This window comes from Heloderma suspectum, chromosome 7 (genome assembly GCF_057233095.1).
Source record: "Heloderma suspectum isolate Gila_16-S chromosome 7, 16-S_ref, whole genome shotgun sequence".
NCBI classification, from domain to species: Eukaryota; Metazoa; Chordata; class Lepidosauria; order Squamata; family Helodermatidae; genus Heloderma; species Heloderma suspectum.
Window position 1 is genome coordinate 100,970,061 of NC_139464.1, and position 14,231 is coordinate 100,984,291.

At 39.1% G+C, this 14,231-nt stretch overlaps 1 protein-coding gene across 1 annotated transcript in view; it reads right to left on the minus strand.

Annotated features, from left to right (window-relative positions):
* Window positions 1-1,202: 1,202 nt before the first annotated feature.
* TBC1D22A (TBC1 domain family member 22A) overlaps window positions 1,203-14,231 on the minus strand; it is a 194,608-nt gene continuing 181,579 nt past the window's right edge. The window contains exon 13 of the mRNA XM_084810971.1: window positions 1,203-4,830. Within this exon, the coding sequence (XP_084667097.1) occupies window positions 4,702-4,830 (129 nt within the window). The 3' untranslated portion in view covers window positions 1,203-4,701. The remainder of the gene's footprint in view (window positions 4,831-14,231) is intronic.

Below are 14,231 nucleotides of genomic sequence, written 5' to 3' on the forward strand. Positions count from 1 at the left end.
AGGGCTCCACACAAAACCAGCATAACTGATTATGGTTTATATAAAATACACTTTTAGCAGAGGAAAAGAGCCTTCAGCTTTGGATCATTTAGTTCTTTCTGAAAAAAAAGCTTTTCTTGTGCCCGATATGCATCAAAGATTTCAGGCAAGTGCACAAAACCAGGTAATAAGATGTACATGTTTTGGTCATGATTCAATGAGCTCATTTTCCATGTGCACATTTTGTCTATTTTCTCCTACTTTCCTTTGGGGTTTTTTTTAAATATAGGCATTTAAATACAGGAAGCACAGTCCACTCCCACTGCACAGCTGTACTCTTATTGGAGGGATCGACCTCCAATAGAGCAAGGGTGGCAACTTGTGGCCTACAACTCCCATGATCCTTCAGCATTGGCTGTACTGGCTAGGGCCAATGGGAGTTGTGGCCCTGCAGACTCTTTGGCTAGCAAGTTGCCCACCCTGCATAGAGATTCTACTGACCCCTTTCCTACTGGCCCTCAGCTCGGCACATTTCTGCTGTGCCACAATGTAGCTTGACCGTTATCAATGGTCCTTCTGCTCTTCACAGGAGGCATTCCGTGTCCCATGCCTCTTCCAGTTCCTGGCATGACAAATAGTAGGGATATTATGTTAAGAATCCTTACTTACCTGGAGTAAGCCTCACTCTCCTCTCTTAAATGTTCCTCTGCTCCATCTAGTTATGTTCTGAGTAGACACGTATAGGATTGCACCAATCTTCCATTCTTGCTGCATTCAATACCAAACTTTTCCCCCCGAGAGATATCGCAAACAAATATTCTTAAAGAAGGGGTCATATGGCTAAAGGAGCCAACACTGGAACAGAATGAGCACATATTTTGGAATTAAGTTACAGTCCCGTAAATTTGTTCTTTTTCTGAATTGTTTACTCTATATTGCCACAACAGACTAAAAATATGTGACTAAAATGAGACCAGTACATTGCATTTTTTGAATGTCAGTTTTGAAATCTTACCATTACCATTTGCAAAAGCACAAGTATCTCTACTGGCTATATCGACCTTATATCGATATTTGCCTCCATACAAATCCTTCTTTAGTTCTTGTTATATAGCCTCTCTCGCACCAATAACTTCACTCTCATCTCTTAAAGATACTGCTGTTATTGTACCAGAAAGAGTAAGATTATTCATTTTAAATTAGACACTATCACACGCAGTCTTGGGTACTTACATTTTATTGTAGAGTTCTCAAGTTAAATACAAATCTATGGGCTTTTCCATATGAAATTAAAGACTAGTGCAACTAGTTCGTTATAATATAATTGAGATGTACAGATGACTGCAAGGTAGTTATATTCTTTTCTTATATTATATTTACATTTTAATACACTGCTTACTATTTACATTTCTAAGCATGTAACACAGATATAAATTGGTTATCTGCACTGTACAGTTCTTTTGTCTCAGATATTAGTTAATATTGCATTTATGACAGCAGCACCTTCAGAGACTTCCCTATGAATTCTATGAAATTTCAAATAAGGCTAAATGAATGATATGTCCTGAAAGTATTAACATAAGAATATCTATATTAGATACCAATTTAATTTTTTTCTATTTATAATAAAGGGGTGTAAAAATGGCAGAAATATTTATTCCATGTAACATTTGGTTGGAGTGGCACTTTACCTGAGATACAAAAAGATGTCAAAAACCAAGTATAATTCCTTTTTAAGAGGAAGTTATACAAGGAATCTATAATATGTATATAGGGAAAAGTGCGCATGAGATTATATTAACTGTCGGTAAAAGACCCAATTTTTATAAAACAAGAATGCAAATTATGCATTTAAGAAAATCTCCACCCTCATCTACCAATGTGCTCAAGCTTTTTTTTTTTTCCTCACCCATCCAGATCCTTTTTGCAGCATGATGTAGTAATTTTTAAATGGGAAGCAATACAGATCCTAACAGAGCTTGGAAGGTGCAATAAGTCAATAAGGCCCTTACAAAGGAGAGAGTGTCTGTTTTAGATATTCACATTTTTGTTGCATCTAACACAGCAAATTCTTCTGGACGCATTGCTCATAACTGAAATTCCAATGTAAATAAGGTAATTCAAAATAAATTCTTATAACCATGTATACTGCATCTTATAATTTTTTTCTTCATCAGCAGGTTTTATATATTATACTTTTCTGCTTTTTATATTCTGTTATTGGAAGATGTTTTGTTAGGCACAAGGTGACACTGTAAACCTAAGTGATAGCTGTTATACAGAAATCATATCCTGAACTTAAAATTAGAAATCTTCTGATGTTTGAGAAGACATATACCCTCTAAGAATTAGACATGCTGAGCCACACCACAGAATTTAATCTCCACTACATTATTAGTGTGTAATAACTTTATGACAACCTACAGCAATGCTCTCTAAGGCTGCACTGGCTCCAGATTCCCATGCATAGGACACTGCTGTATAGAAGATGGGAGAAGCAGGAATAAAGATGCTCCCCCTAAAGTAATGGTGCATTATGAACTCCTCGGTAATGCAGCTCCACCGGGTCACCCTTACTATTGACATGGAATCCCTCAATAATTTTATCCCCATAAAAGAGGCCACACTCGTCTGTTATGAAAGTAACAGGGCAATCTTATTTTACTTCATTAAAGCTATTGAACAACATGTGTTGGAAAATGAGGAGTTCAAATGGGGATTATACTGTGTTTTACAGTCTAATTTCCCAAAACAATTCAAATGCATGGCTAAATAGTAAGACACTTGTAAATAATCTGCTAGTTATAATACCTTAAGAAAAATAAACCTTGAGACATTTTTGTAGCCTCTTAGAAACATGCATCTATTATATTTTTAAGTCAATCCTCCAAAATAAATTGGGGGGATGGCATGGCATAACAGATAAATAGCTCCATTGCCTGTAGTTCTTGTATATTCAAGCATATATATATATGGCAAGCAGCAAGCTAACATATATAAACAAGCTGAAAGGCATAAAGAACAACCAAAGGAGTTAAAGGCACACTTGAAGAGCTCCTGAAAACAAGCAATTCCATTTATAGTATAGCCTAATTTATGACCAAGTTGATGCAATCTACAGACTTGAATGATAAAAAGCTTTTCATAGATTATGCCTGCTCTAGTAGATGCATGGTTGCATCACTGAATGCTTGTCCAACAACTCTCCCTTCACATAGAGATCTAGCATATCAGACAGAAAAGTTCAGCCTAGCCTTCTCAGTGGTATGCTAGATTCTTGTGTGCAGGGAATTTTTATCTGTAGAATATTCAAACATTCAGTACTCCACCTTTTGCCTGAAGTGGCACAGCACAGGAAAAGCTTTTATCACTTGACTCTGCTATTTAAATAAACTGGCCCTTACGTTTGGTAGAGCCTTCTATAAAGTATGTAAATAACTTAAAAGTCACAAAAATAAAAGTTTGTTCCATTTTGTTTGCATTTTTAAAATGAGATAAGCTTCTCAGACCAGTTTGCGCAAAATCCTCATGTATTCTATGGAGGTGAACTCCTCTGAAAGGTACCAGATAAATTGACATACTCCTTTTCTACAGGAATGGCTGAGGTTTTAACCAATCAGCCAACCTGATCAGTGAGGACAGCATACTGATCCTGGAACTCAGGAGTCTTCACCAGTTCAACTTTCCAGCCCTTGCCCCATACAGTGCAAAATCCATGCTTATATTCCAAAGGGTGGGACAGCATCATGGCTGTTGGCCATCAGGCAATTGACTCCTTCTGTGCTTCTCTTCCACACTCCAACCAGCTCATGCCTGGTGGTGCTGAGGATAAAAGTTATCAGATGCATGCACTACTTTTCTGTCAAGTGTTCCTATCACGTTAGAAATTCAAGGTAAGGCAATAGCATATTCAAAGTTATTACTGACTGTAACCTAAGACTAAGATTAGGAAAAAAATCTGTGAAGATAAAATGTCTATATACTGAAAAATATTTGATAGTTTTAAAGCATTAAATTATGAATATATTATTATGGTAGAAGAAATCTATTTCTTATTTTATAGTCAGTATAGTTTAGAAACTCTAAAGTGAAACTTATTAAACACTATGTGCACACCACAATGTATAGTATCTGGGGATTTCTTGTGATCATGAATATGGCATTCCTTTCAAGTTCCAGATGTTGTGTTCCATTAAACATTATGTTACTGGTTTTCACTTTGTAAGCAAACACAACATTAAAGGCATTTAAATATTTTGTGTCAAAATAAAATAAAAACAAGCTTGATTCATTTGTCCTCATTTCTATTAGCTCACAAGCACATCAGACACCAGAAATACTTCCATCAAAATAACGAACATAATTGACTAGGAACAAAACTCATGGAGACAAGACAATCAGTCATTAGATACCAATGAACATAACACCCTTTCTTCATTCACATAGTAACTCAATTACCAAAGGAAAAAGGGAGCATGATGAAAAAGAAATTGAACTTGCATCTTCGGTGGGCGCTGAGCATGAAAGTTCACTTTTCAGTCAAGATAGTTTTCACAATAGCTTGTGTGGCTCATTTCTTTGGTAATCCACTAATCACATAACTTCTTGTCGAACTATAATGGAAAGCTTCATAGAAATACACACGTGGGTAAGTGTGTCAGCATAAAGAAAATGATACTATGCAACAACAAGCAGATCAGCCATATATGATTCCTTGTTCTTTCATCTCTTGTAATGGTTGGGAGCATCTGCAAATGCAAACTTCAGTCTGTAGGCTTCTGCAAGAAGAACACTGATATCTTCATTTCCCCAGTGCATTGTGGGCAAGTTCTGTAAAAAGATTAGTAGTTCCTTGTGGGGGAAAGAAGAAAAAGAAATCAGAACAGGAGATATTTAGTAAATATCTTGCATATATTAGGCAGATTAAAGTATGTTTTGTTATAGCAACCAAAAGCTTCAATCAACAATGGAACCACATGCTACTTTGAGCTATTTCTAAAATGGTTTAATCTTAAACATCTGTATGCATACAGCAATTCTGCTAACAGTGCTGTTGATTTTAGGAAGCACGCACACGATGAGAGCAAGTAACATTTTTTGTGAGCTGCCCAGAGAATGTGTGTTATGGGACACCTATATGAATTTAGTAATTAATAAATCAAGAAATACATGAATGAATAAATAATAAATACACACAAAATTCCAAATACAAAAAATATTCAAAGAAAGGATGGAAGCATCATCCAGCTGTTAGTACATATGGAAAGGCAAAAAAGGAAAAAAATAACAACCAAAGATTGGTTAAATCTTTCTCATCTAGAATTTTCTAATCCGGGGCAGTATCCAATGGAGACTGGCCACAAGCAGCCAGCCCCAGTTATTCCATTCTGCAAGCAGCGCCCACTGCTTCCACAATAGAGTTTTTGGGCTTCTGGGGGCAACCTGAAATGAGCAGAAACTCTAGTTTATGGAATGGGGCGTGCTGGCAGAGCTCACATAAAGGCAAGACGTCCATAGTGGGGCTCTTCCTGCTTCTGTTCTGCTGCCCGCCAACCTGCCCTCTCCCTCCCCTCTGGTCTCAATCTGTACAACCACCCAGAGAGAGAGAGCGTAAGGAAAGTCAAGGAAACTGCTCTGTCTTTTTACTCTGGTTCCTGTTTGCATGCTCAGAGAAGGCAACTGAACAGGTAGTGAGACTGAGGAGGAGGAACAGCAGGGCCAGGAGATTCCAGGGGCTGACAGTGGCCCTCTTCCAGAGGATGAGCCTTGGCAGCTGCCCAGTGATATCCCAGATGCTGGCTCTGCCAACTCCTGAAATTCACCTTTAAAATCTTATGTATAATGTCACATAAATGCAGTAGACTTATTAATTATCCTAAATGAAATATAGCTTTCATTTCAGCCTGAAAAAGCATAGCACCCTTTGTTAATGATTTGAGTTTATGGCAAGAACTACAAGAAATCTACTCCGTACAATCAGTGTTACCACTTATTGTCATCTAACAGATAGCACTAAAATAACCATGATTATGAACTGTGTGTCAATAATGAAATCAAGTTTATTGGCGTCATTCACCTTGAATTAAAACAGTTTAATATGCTTCACTGAAATGCAGTAAATTCTGATGCTTATTTAAAGTGTTGGTGTGAGATGGTTCAAAAATAAGTTCTGGGACATACTAAGAGTTTGAAAAGAATATATATTATTTATTAGGGCTGATTCCCACAATCTCCGAGTCAGAAAATCTGTAAACATGGTGAGGCAGTAAGCCCAAGCTTGTACTTCATCTAGAAAGGCTTAAATAATTTTATCCTTGTGAATTCTGATATGAACTGACCTGATCTGCAGCTCCTGAACTAATGTGCAGATTGGAAAGGAGCTAGCCACCAGTTTCTGCACTTCTCTGAATATGGTGGCACAGTTCTCAGCTCAATAAAAATGTGTTTAAAAATGGCTATGTTGAGATAAAATACATTCAAAAATATGTATTTAAATGTCTATTCTCATGCAGATTGAGGAAACAGGATTGTGAAAGAGAAGTGGCCTGGAAACAGACCAATTCATCCATCCCGACTCCAGCCACATATATAACATTACATGATGTAGCCATACACATGATTCCCGTGATCCTGTCCCCACGTTGTACGTAGTGGGAGAGTGTGTATGGAGTCTATTTACCTTACTCTGCCTACTTCAATTAATTTGTTTTTACTGTTTAAATTGTCACTTGTTAAGCATTTCTTTACAGCTTTGATTCAGCATTAGCTGACCCAAAAGCACGGGGTATACTCTATTGAGGTTCAATGGCATATGGTGTAGTAACAGCCAGTAATGTCATCAACTACAAAGAGATAATTCTAGCACTTCGTGAGCTTCTTAAAATGACTGTGTATATTCTGTGGGATATTAACCACATCAACGCTACAGTAAATACCTATTAAATGGTAAAATGATTTAAAATTATTGCCCTGCCTTTTAATAGTACAAGATACTAGCATTACCATGCTGTAAACGATATACCTGCAAACTGACAAGAAGAAACTCTTAGCAGGAATGCATGAAACACTTCAAAATTTCAAAGTTAAGTTGAATTAGGGCACAATCCTATGCATGTTCAGACAGAAAAAAGTCCTACAACTCCCAGTACCCTTAGGAGGATCTGGAGCCACATATTCTAGATATGCAATAAATCAGTGACTGGGTTCAGGGGTAAAAGAAGCCATTGTGGCTTCTCCCCCCACCCATGCTGCAATTTGCATAATTATCTGCGATGCAGCGCCGTGTGGTCAGAACCCGGTGCAGTGCACAGTGGGGATGGCTTTTTACCCACGCCACAACCCATGGCTTTTAGTAGGGGCTGTGGCACTGGTAAGAAGCCATCCCTGCCGCACCAGGTTCAGATGACATGGCAACCTGTGCTACATCGCAGGTAATTATGCAAATTGCGGTTGTGTGCACAGCAGGCATGGGGGCCAGGAGAGAAGCCAGGATGGCTTCTTTTACCCCTGTGATTGTCCAAACACAGCCAGTGTCACTTAGAAACTGAAGTTCATTTAATAGTTCTAATCCCCCCTCCCCCACCTTTCACAGTTTACAAGTAAGCCATCAATACATGCTGGATGACTTCATCATTCAGATTTTTAAATCTTGGCAGTCTGATTTAATGCCAAACTTTCTTACTTTTCTTGGTAACTATTAAATAAACCAAAAGTCAAGGATTATTTTTCCTAATAGTTAGATCCTTCAGTGGAGTCTGAAAGTCTGGCAAGGCAATTGCCTATAAAAATAACATTCTTATTGTTAACCTTTCTTTCACATTCCATGACCTTTTAACCAATGGATCAAACAGAACACAAGTGTGATCCATAGAAAAGATTAAACTATGTGTAGACAAAAAAAGGTCAATCCACACATGGATTGAGAATAGCTAGATGTTAAAGTGGATATGTTTCTCTCTCTCTCTCTCTCTCTCTCACACACACACACACAGTTAATGTATCATAAAAACCAAACTGTCTATGCCATCACATCAGATTCAACGTGATCCTTTGCTTTCACAAAACCTGTTTTTCCTATTTTTACATATCACAATTGTGATGCCTTTTAAAATGTCACCACCCTTTAGAACACTTCAGGACTCTGAGCTGGGACCATGCAGTGTGACTTTTTATCCATCTCCCACAAAATTATCTCTGATCTCACAGACATGGTTCCAGAAACATTCCAAGCTCCAACCCCGAATGAATAAGTAAATACAGTCTTTTTAGCTGATTTCTTTGACAATTCTGTTATTAGTCTGGGGAAAAAACCTGTCAAGTTCTGCAAGAACCCAGCCTCTAAAAATAGAAAAATAAGTGATAGTTATATTGGACTCAACTGCCAGTGTTTAAAATTCGTCAACTAGGGCTGACAGTTCTCAACAAGGTGAAACTGAGAAGGTGACACTTTGACAGAACAATCTTCCATTAATCTTTCGATAACATAGGGAGATATATTGTCCATGTGATTAATTTCAAATTTTTCAGGAGAAACCATTTCATGGAAGGGAATGCCTCAAGGTGCAGAAAATAAAGGTAACAAATTGAGGGGGGGTGTCCCTTTTTATATTTCAAATGGCATACAAAGCAACAGATTTTCAGAGCATTGCACAGCATATTTTGAGCAGTAAAATAAGTCAGATGGATCTCCATTTTATCTAATAGGAATAGATATTTTTACCTTTAGTTCCCAGTCTTGTAGTATGTTTGCAAGAACACTTTCGAAGTCTATTCTAGTCACTTGGGAAAGATTTACATCTTTATAGCTTAAAATAGTTATTATTTGAGAAATTTTCTCCACTTTTCCTCTTAAAAAAAGGAGTCTCTCTTGCCAACATTAATTTAAACATAGCAGCAAATACAAAAAACAAAACCAACAATCAATAACACTGACACAGAATCAAATGCTTGTTATTTATTTACTTACTAGTATGAAGTTCATGGATTTACACTCACAGATATGTGTACAACTTGCTACCTAATGGGACATCAACTACTAACTATAACTTAAGAGAAATGACCAAAAGCAAGGTAAGATATTGGGAACAATCAAGGAGCATCAATCCTGACAAAAGGTTGTTCATGAGGGCGACCAAGGCCATTTCAGTACAGAAACACAGGCCTGAAACCAGACTGAAATGGTCTGGATTATCTACTTCCTCCGAAACTGCCTGGAGTTGAATTGCCACTACCCTCACCAAGAACTTGCCCAAGGAGGGGATATTAATGACTGGGTGATAGTTGTTAAAATCTCCTGAGTCCAAGGAGGGTTTGTTAAGGAAGGGATACACAATTCTGTCTTTCAGGCCAGCTAGTTCCACCCCTTATTTAAAGGAGACACTGACTACCTCTTGGACTCACCCAGTCAATCCTACCCTTCCACTGGCTAATAGTCAAGACAGACAAGGATCAAGTATACGAGTGGTCAGCTGCACCCTTCCAAACACTTTGTCTACATCCTCAGGCCGAATTAACTGAAAACAGTCCCAAACAACCGGACTAGATGGGTCTCTGGACATCTCCACTGGAACTGTGTCAATGACGGTGTCAGGTTTAGGGTGGATACTGCCTTGCAAACTTGCCGTAGCAGGCCACCACATCCAGGTCTGATTTCAACAACCTATTCACCACCCAGAAAAGCTTTTCTGGATGGCTACTTAATGCAATGAAGGCAGAGAAGTACGACTACTTTGTTGCCACCACTTACTGTGGCTCTTGCAATCATTATGAAACTGAAGAGTTCCCCACAGGACAGCTAATAAGCTGTCTTTGGGCATATGGATACAGAGACCCATGCATTTTCACAGAAATCCACACACCCCTTAACCAATGGATGGCCAAACTAGGCTCAAAGTAGGCACGATAATGTGTTTACAGTCATATTCACTGTAAGATTTACGCCATCTGCATTCTAATCATTGTTCTGCCTGTTTCATAGCCTGTAGGTCCCCTGTAAACCAGGGAGCTAGTTGAGCTCAACAGCACTCACCTCAAGACAGCTGTATGCACATACTTTTGTGGTTTCTCTCATGCTGCTTCACAGACATAAAGCAATATCCTGTCATACAGCTGGCAACCATCCTGAAATACATCTCCAAGCCTTCAATGGCTCTATGCAGAGGGGGCTAGTAGTGATAAGAGGCCGAATAGAAGTCATGATTGCCTTTGTCATGACAGTCAGCAGTAGAGGAAGGTTATCTGGCTCAGTTCAGATCATTCATTCCTGAAACCTAGTTTGGCCATCCATTGGTTAAGGGGTGTGTGCATTTCTGTGAAAATGCATGGGTCTCTGTATCCATGTGCCCAAAGACAGCAGATTAGCTGTCCTATGGGGAAACTCTTCAGTTTCATAATGATTGCAAGAGCCACCCAGGGCTTACAACAATAGACAATCTGTTACAAAAGCCATTTCTAGGAAAATTTTAAATCTAATTTGTTTACAACCAGGAGACAAAACAATACACATAATTCCGCTTATTTTCAGAGCTCCTGTTGCAGTGTTGCAATTCTGTTGTAAGATAACAAAATCTACATGTACCAGCATTTACTGAACCATAAGACTAGACGAAAACGAAAAAGTAAATCACTCCTCTTATATCAGCTTGTCTGAAAAGAAAGGCATCTGTCACCTCATTCCATATTCTCCATTTCATACTCCAAAAGCTTTTTTGGTTTCTATTTGTCCTCTTATCAGCAGCTTTGATTGAATTTGGTAGTTAAGCATACAGGGCTCCTGTCATTTTCATTTTCACTGGGGGCTACACACCGATAAAGCCAGTAATTTACATTGTTATTCAGTTTCTACTGAAGAAAGAAACACAGAAAGAAAAAAATTTCTTTAGAGCAAGGCATCTCCAGTGACAGCTATGAATTACCGTCTAAACAGAATTGACTGCCAGGACATTTAAGCAGGGCAGGTCACCTAAACTGCTTAAGCAGCACTAGTTAGATAATTTCCCTCTCTCTGCCTCCTAAAGGGAATTTTCTATATTGAAATAGGGAGAAACACACCATGTAATTCTTCTGTGGCAGTTACTAAAACTAAATGTATACATCACTTGGTTAGGGAAAAGGATATTCACCAAACTGCCTTGACAGTAAATTACTTGTCTGTGGTTTTACCTGACCACCTTGTAACACAGAAATGAGTTTATAAAACACATTAAAAAATTTCAGAGATGAATAATGAAGAGGAGAGTATGGTCTATACATAGCACCAGTATACAGGCAAGATCTCCATCCATGAGTTAGATATTTTAATAAGCATACCCTAGAGGTGAAATACTATACGCAAGAGTACAGATGGGCAAGTTACTCATGGCTTCCATCAGATTGACTCAAAAATAAACCAAGCCATCTCACAAAAGATCTGAAAGTGGCTCAGCTCATTTCCAAGCCAATCTGAATTCCATCACTTACCTCCAATGTGACAGTCAGGGATTGTCTGTAAGCCACCCAGTTCCCTGGCCCTCAGATGATCTGTCTCCTGGCTCTGCAAAGCATTTGAGGTTAACATGCTGTGCATCCCAAAATAGCTGGGAATTAGTGTCCCCCACCACCACCACTGCAGATGACTTGGGCTTCTCCATACTGCTGTTTTTCTATGTCAAAACCAGCCAAGGATCATAGGAAATTTTGCTCCTAGCTATGCAAAGCTCTTGCTTTGAGAGTTCAGGATTGGAAATTATTCTCCAAATCAGATTTTAATCCAAGCCAGTTAATAATTTGGGGGTGTTTTCACTTCTTTTTGTGGTAAATATTGTAAGTCCCTGAAGCACATATTAGGTCCTGACTGGCATTTCCATGCAAGAGCAATCCACCCCATAAAGGAAGAGAAAAATCTATGCTTAACACCACACACTGCAACAAAAGCAGATCTTTCCTAAACTGCTATCTTAAACCACATATACAGAGTGGCCCAAAAGTAGGTGTACAGTTGTTTAGAATGTTGATGGAAGGGGGAGAGAATGTGTGAGTAGAAGATGTGTGGGTGGAGTCAGAATGACAGTTGGAAAGAGTGAGTGACAGGGAGTGACAGTTAAATCAGTTAAGTGTAGAGTGAGAGGGGAGTGAAGCCCTTAAGTAGGTATACAGTTGTTTAGTTGTTTAGTTATTTTTTTTTACCGATATTGTGAATGATGGAGGTGAACTTGAGTCAAGAACAAAGAAAGTGGATTCTAAAGCAGTACTGCAAGACTGAAAATTCTCTTCCCCTCCCATCAACATTCTAAACAACTGTATACCTACTTTTGGGCCACCCTGTAGGCCAAAATTCGTGTGTTTATTAGATGCTTCTATATTACTAAGAAAGGATGACCAAGACAGTAAGATGTTCATTGGCTTGTCTTCCTTGAGGCTACTTCAAATGACGATTGTTGCTATTATTAGTGCACAGTATTTTTCAGAGCCATTTTTTGGTATCAGAGCTCTTTCTTCTGTTTGCACACAGCTATTACAGCCTTCCCCAATCTGGTACCCTCAAGATGTGCTGGAGTAAAACTGCTATAATTCCCAGCAAGCATGGACAATAGCCATGCTGATTGGGAATTATGGCGATGGCAGTCCAACAAGTCTGGAGAGCACCTGGTTAGGAGCACAGAAAGCTGCCTCATACTGAGCCAGACCGTTGGTCCATCTAGTCCAGTATTATTGACACTGACTGGCAGTGGCTCTCCAAGGTTTTAGGCAGGAGTTTTTCCTAGCCCTACCTGGAGATGCTAGGAATCAAACCTGGGACATGTGCTCTACCACTGAGCTATGGTTGGGAGAAGCCTGAGCTTCTGAGTTAGGCCCATAAGCAAATATGAGCACCACATTAATTTGTTTAAGGTGATAGTGGCCCAGTTCAGTCTGCATATAAAGAGCACAATCTAATCAAATTAAACAGTACTTAGTAACAGAGATTTCAGTGGAAGAGTTAAGTATGTGCTTAATTTTGTCCCATTAAAATCAGTGGGACTTATAGGTGCTTAACTTTAACTGGATCATGCCCAATGTTCAAGATAAATACATCAACGTAAGATTGTTAATCCCATTTTATAGGCAAAATGTTTAGAGTAAAAAAACTAAGCTGGGGTTCCCAGGATGCACATGCAGCCGTTGTCAGCAACAGGATTAACAACCTGCTTGTCCCCCCCCCCCCTCCACTATTAGATTGTCATATATAGCTTAGGGTATTTGTTACAAAACTGTGGCTTTAGCACCATTCACATCATTCAGTCTGCCAATGAAAAAAGGATAAAAGAGATGGAGAGAAATCTCTCTCTCTCTCTCTCTCTCTCTCTCTGTCTCTCTCTCTCATACACACATATACATAGAGCTTTCAGTCAAAGATGAATCAGGATAAAATGGGGTGGGGGGGAACCATACAGGGTCATGAAGAATTTCAGGATCCTTCCTTATAAATCCCAGTCACATTTCTACCTACTCTCAATAGCCCATAGCCCTAATCCATACCGCTACAAGTGCTTCTTCCCCTGTCACTCAATGAATAGAAGAGTTTCAGGTGAAAATGTTTATATATGGAGACGTTCCCCTCCACTGACCTGAATAGGAAATCTTGCAGGTAAGAGCTCTATGCACATATATCGGAGACACTGCATCCACAAGAAATTACTGCACTGAGATAAATGAGTCCTTTCCCTATTTATGTTCTCTCCGTTATCCTCTTCTGCAAAAAGGGGAGCATACCTAACATAGTATGGTTGGCAAGGTCTAAAACCATTACAGCCATCTGTAATCAGATAATATAATAGGCATGCTGGATCAGACCAAAGCCCCATCTAATTGTGTCTCCCACTATGGCCAACAAAATGCCTCTTGGGAAGCCCTTATAGTCCAGTTTAAAATTTTATCTGTAAGCACAATTTCACAAACACATGATTTACAAGATTTATTCTGGTTTTTGTAAGTGTACAGAATCTGTTAGCGAGTTCTGGAAGTGGTTTTGGGAACGTAGTCACACTCTTGTACCTGGCGTGGGGGCAGAAAAGAGGACAGAAGAACTACCTCCATCACTTCTGCTGTGGCTCGATGATGCCAGCTCTAGTCAGTCACTGTCCATCCATGCTGCAACTTGAATTTCCTTCCTGGCCAATCAGCTTGGCTGAGGACTATGTATGAGGATTTCGGGAAGGCGGCAGCGGCAGGGAAAGAGAACCTCTTCCCTGTGGACCATGCCTGGACAATATATTGGAAGCCCAAGCTATGTGCCA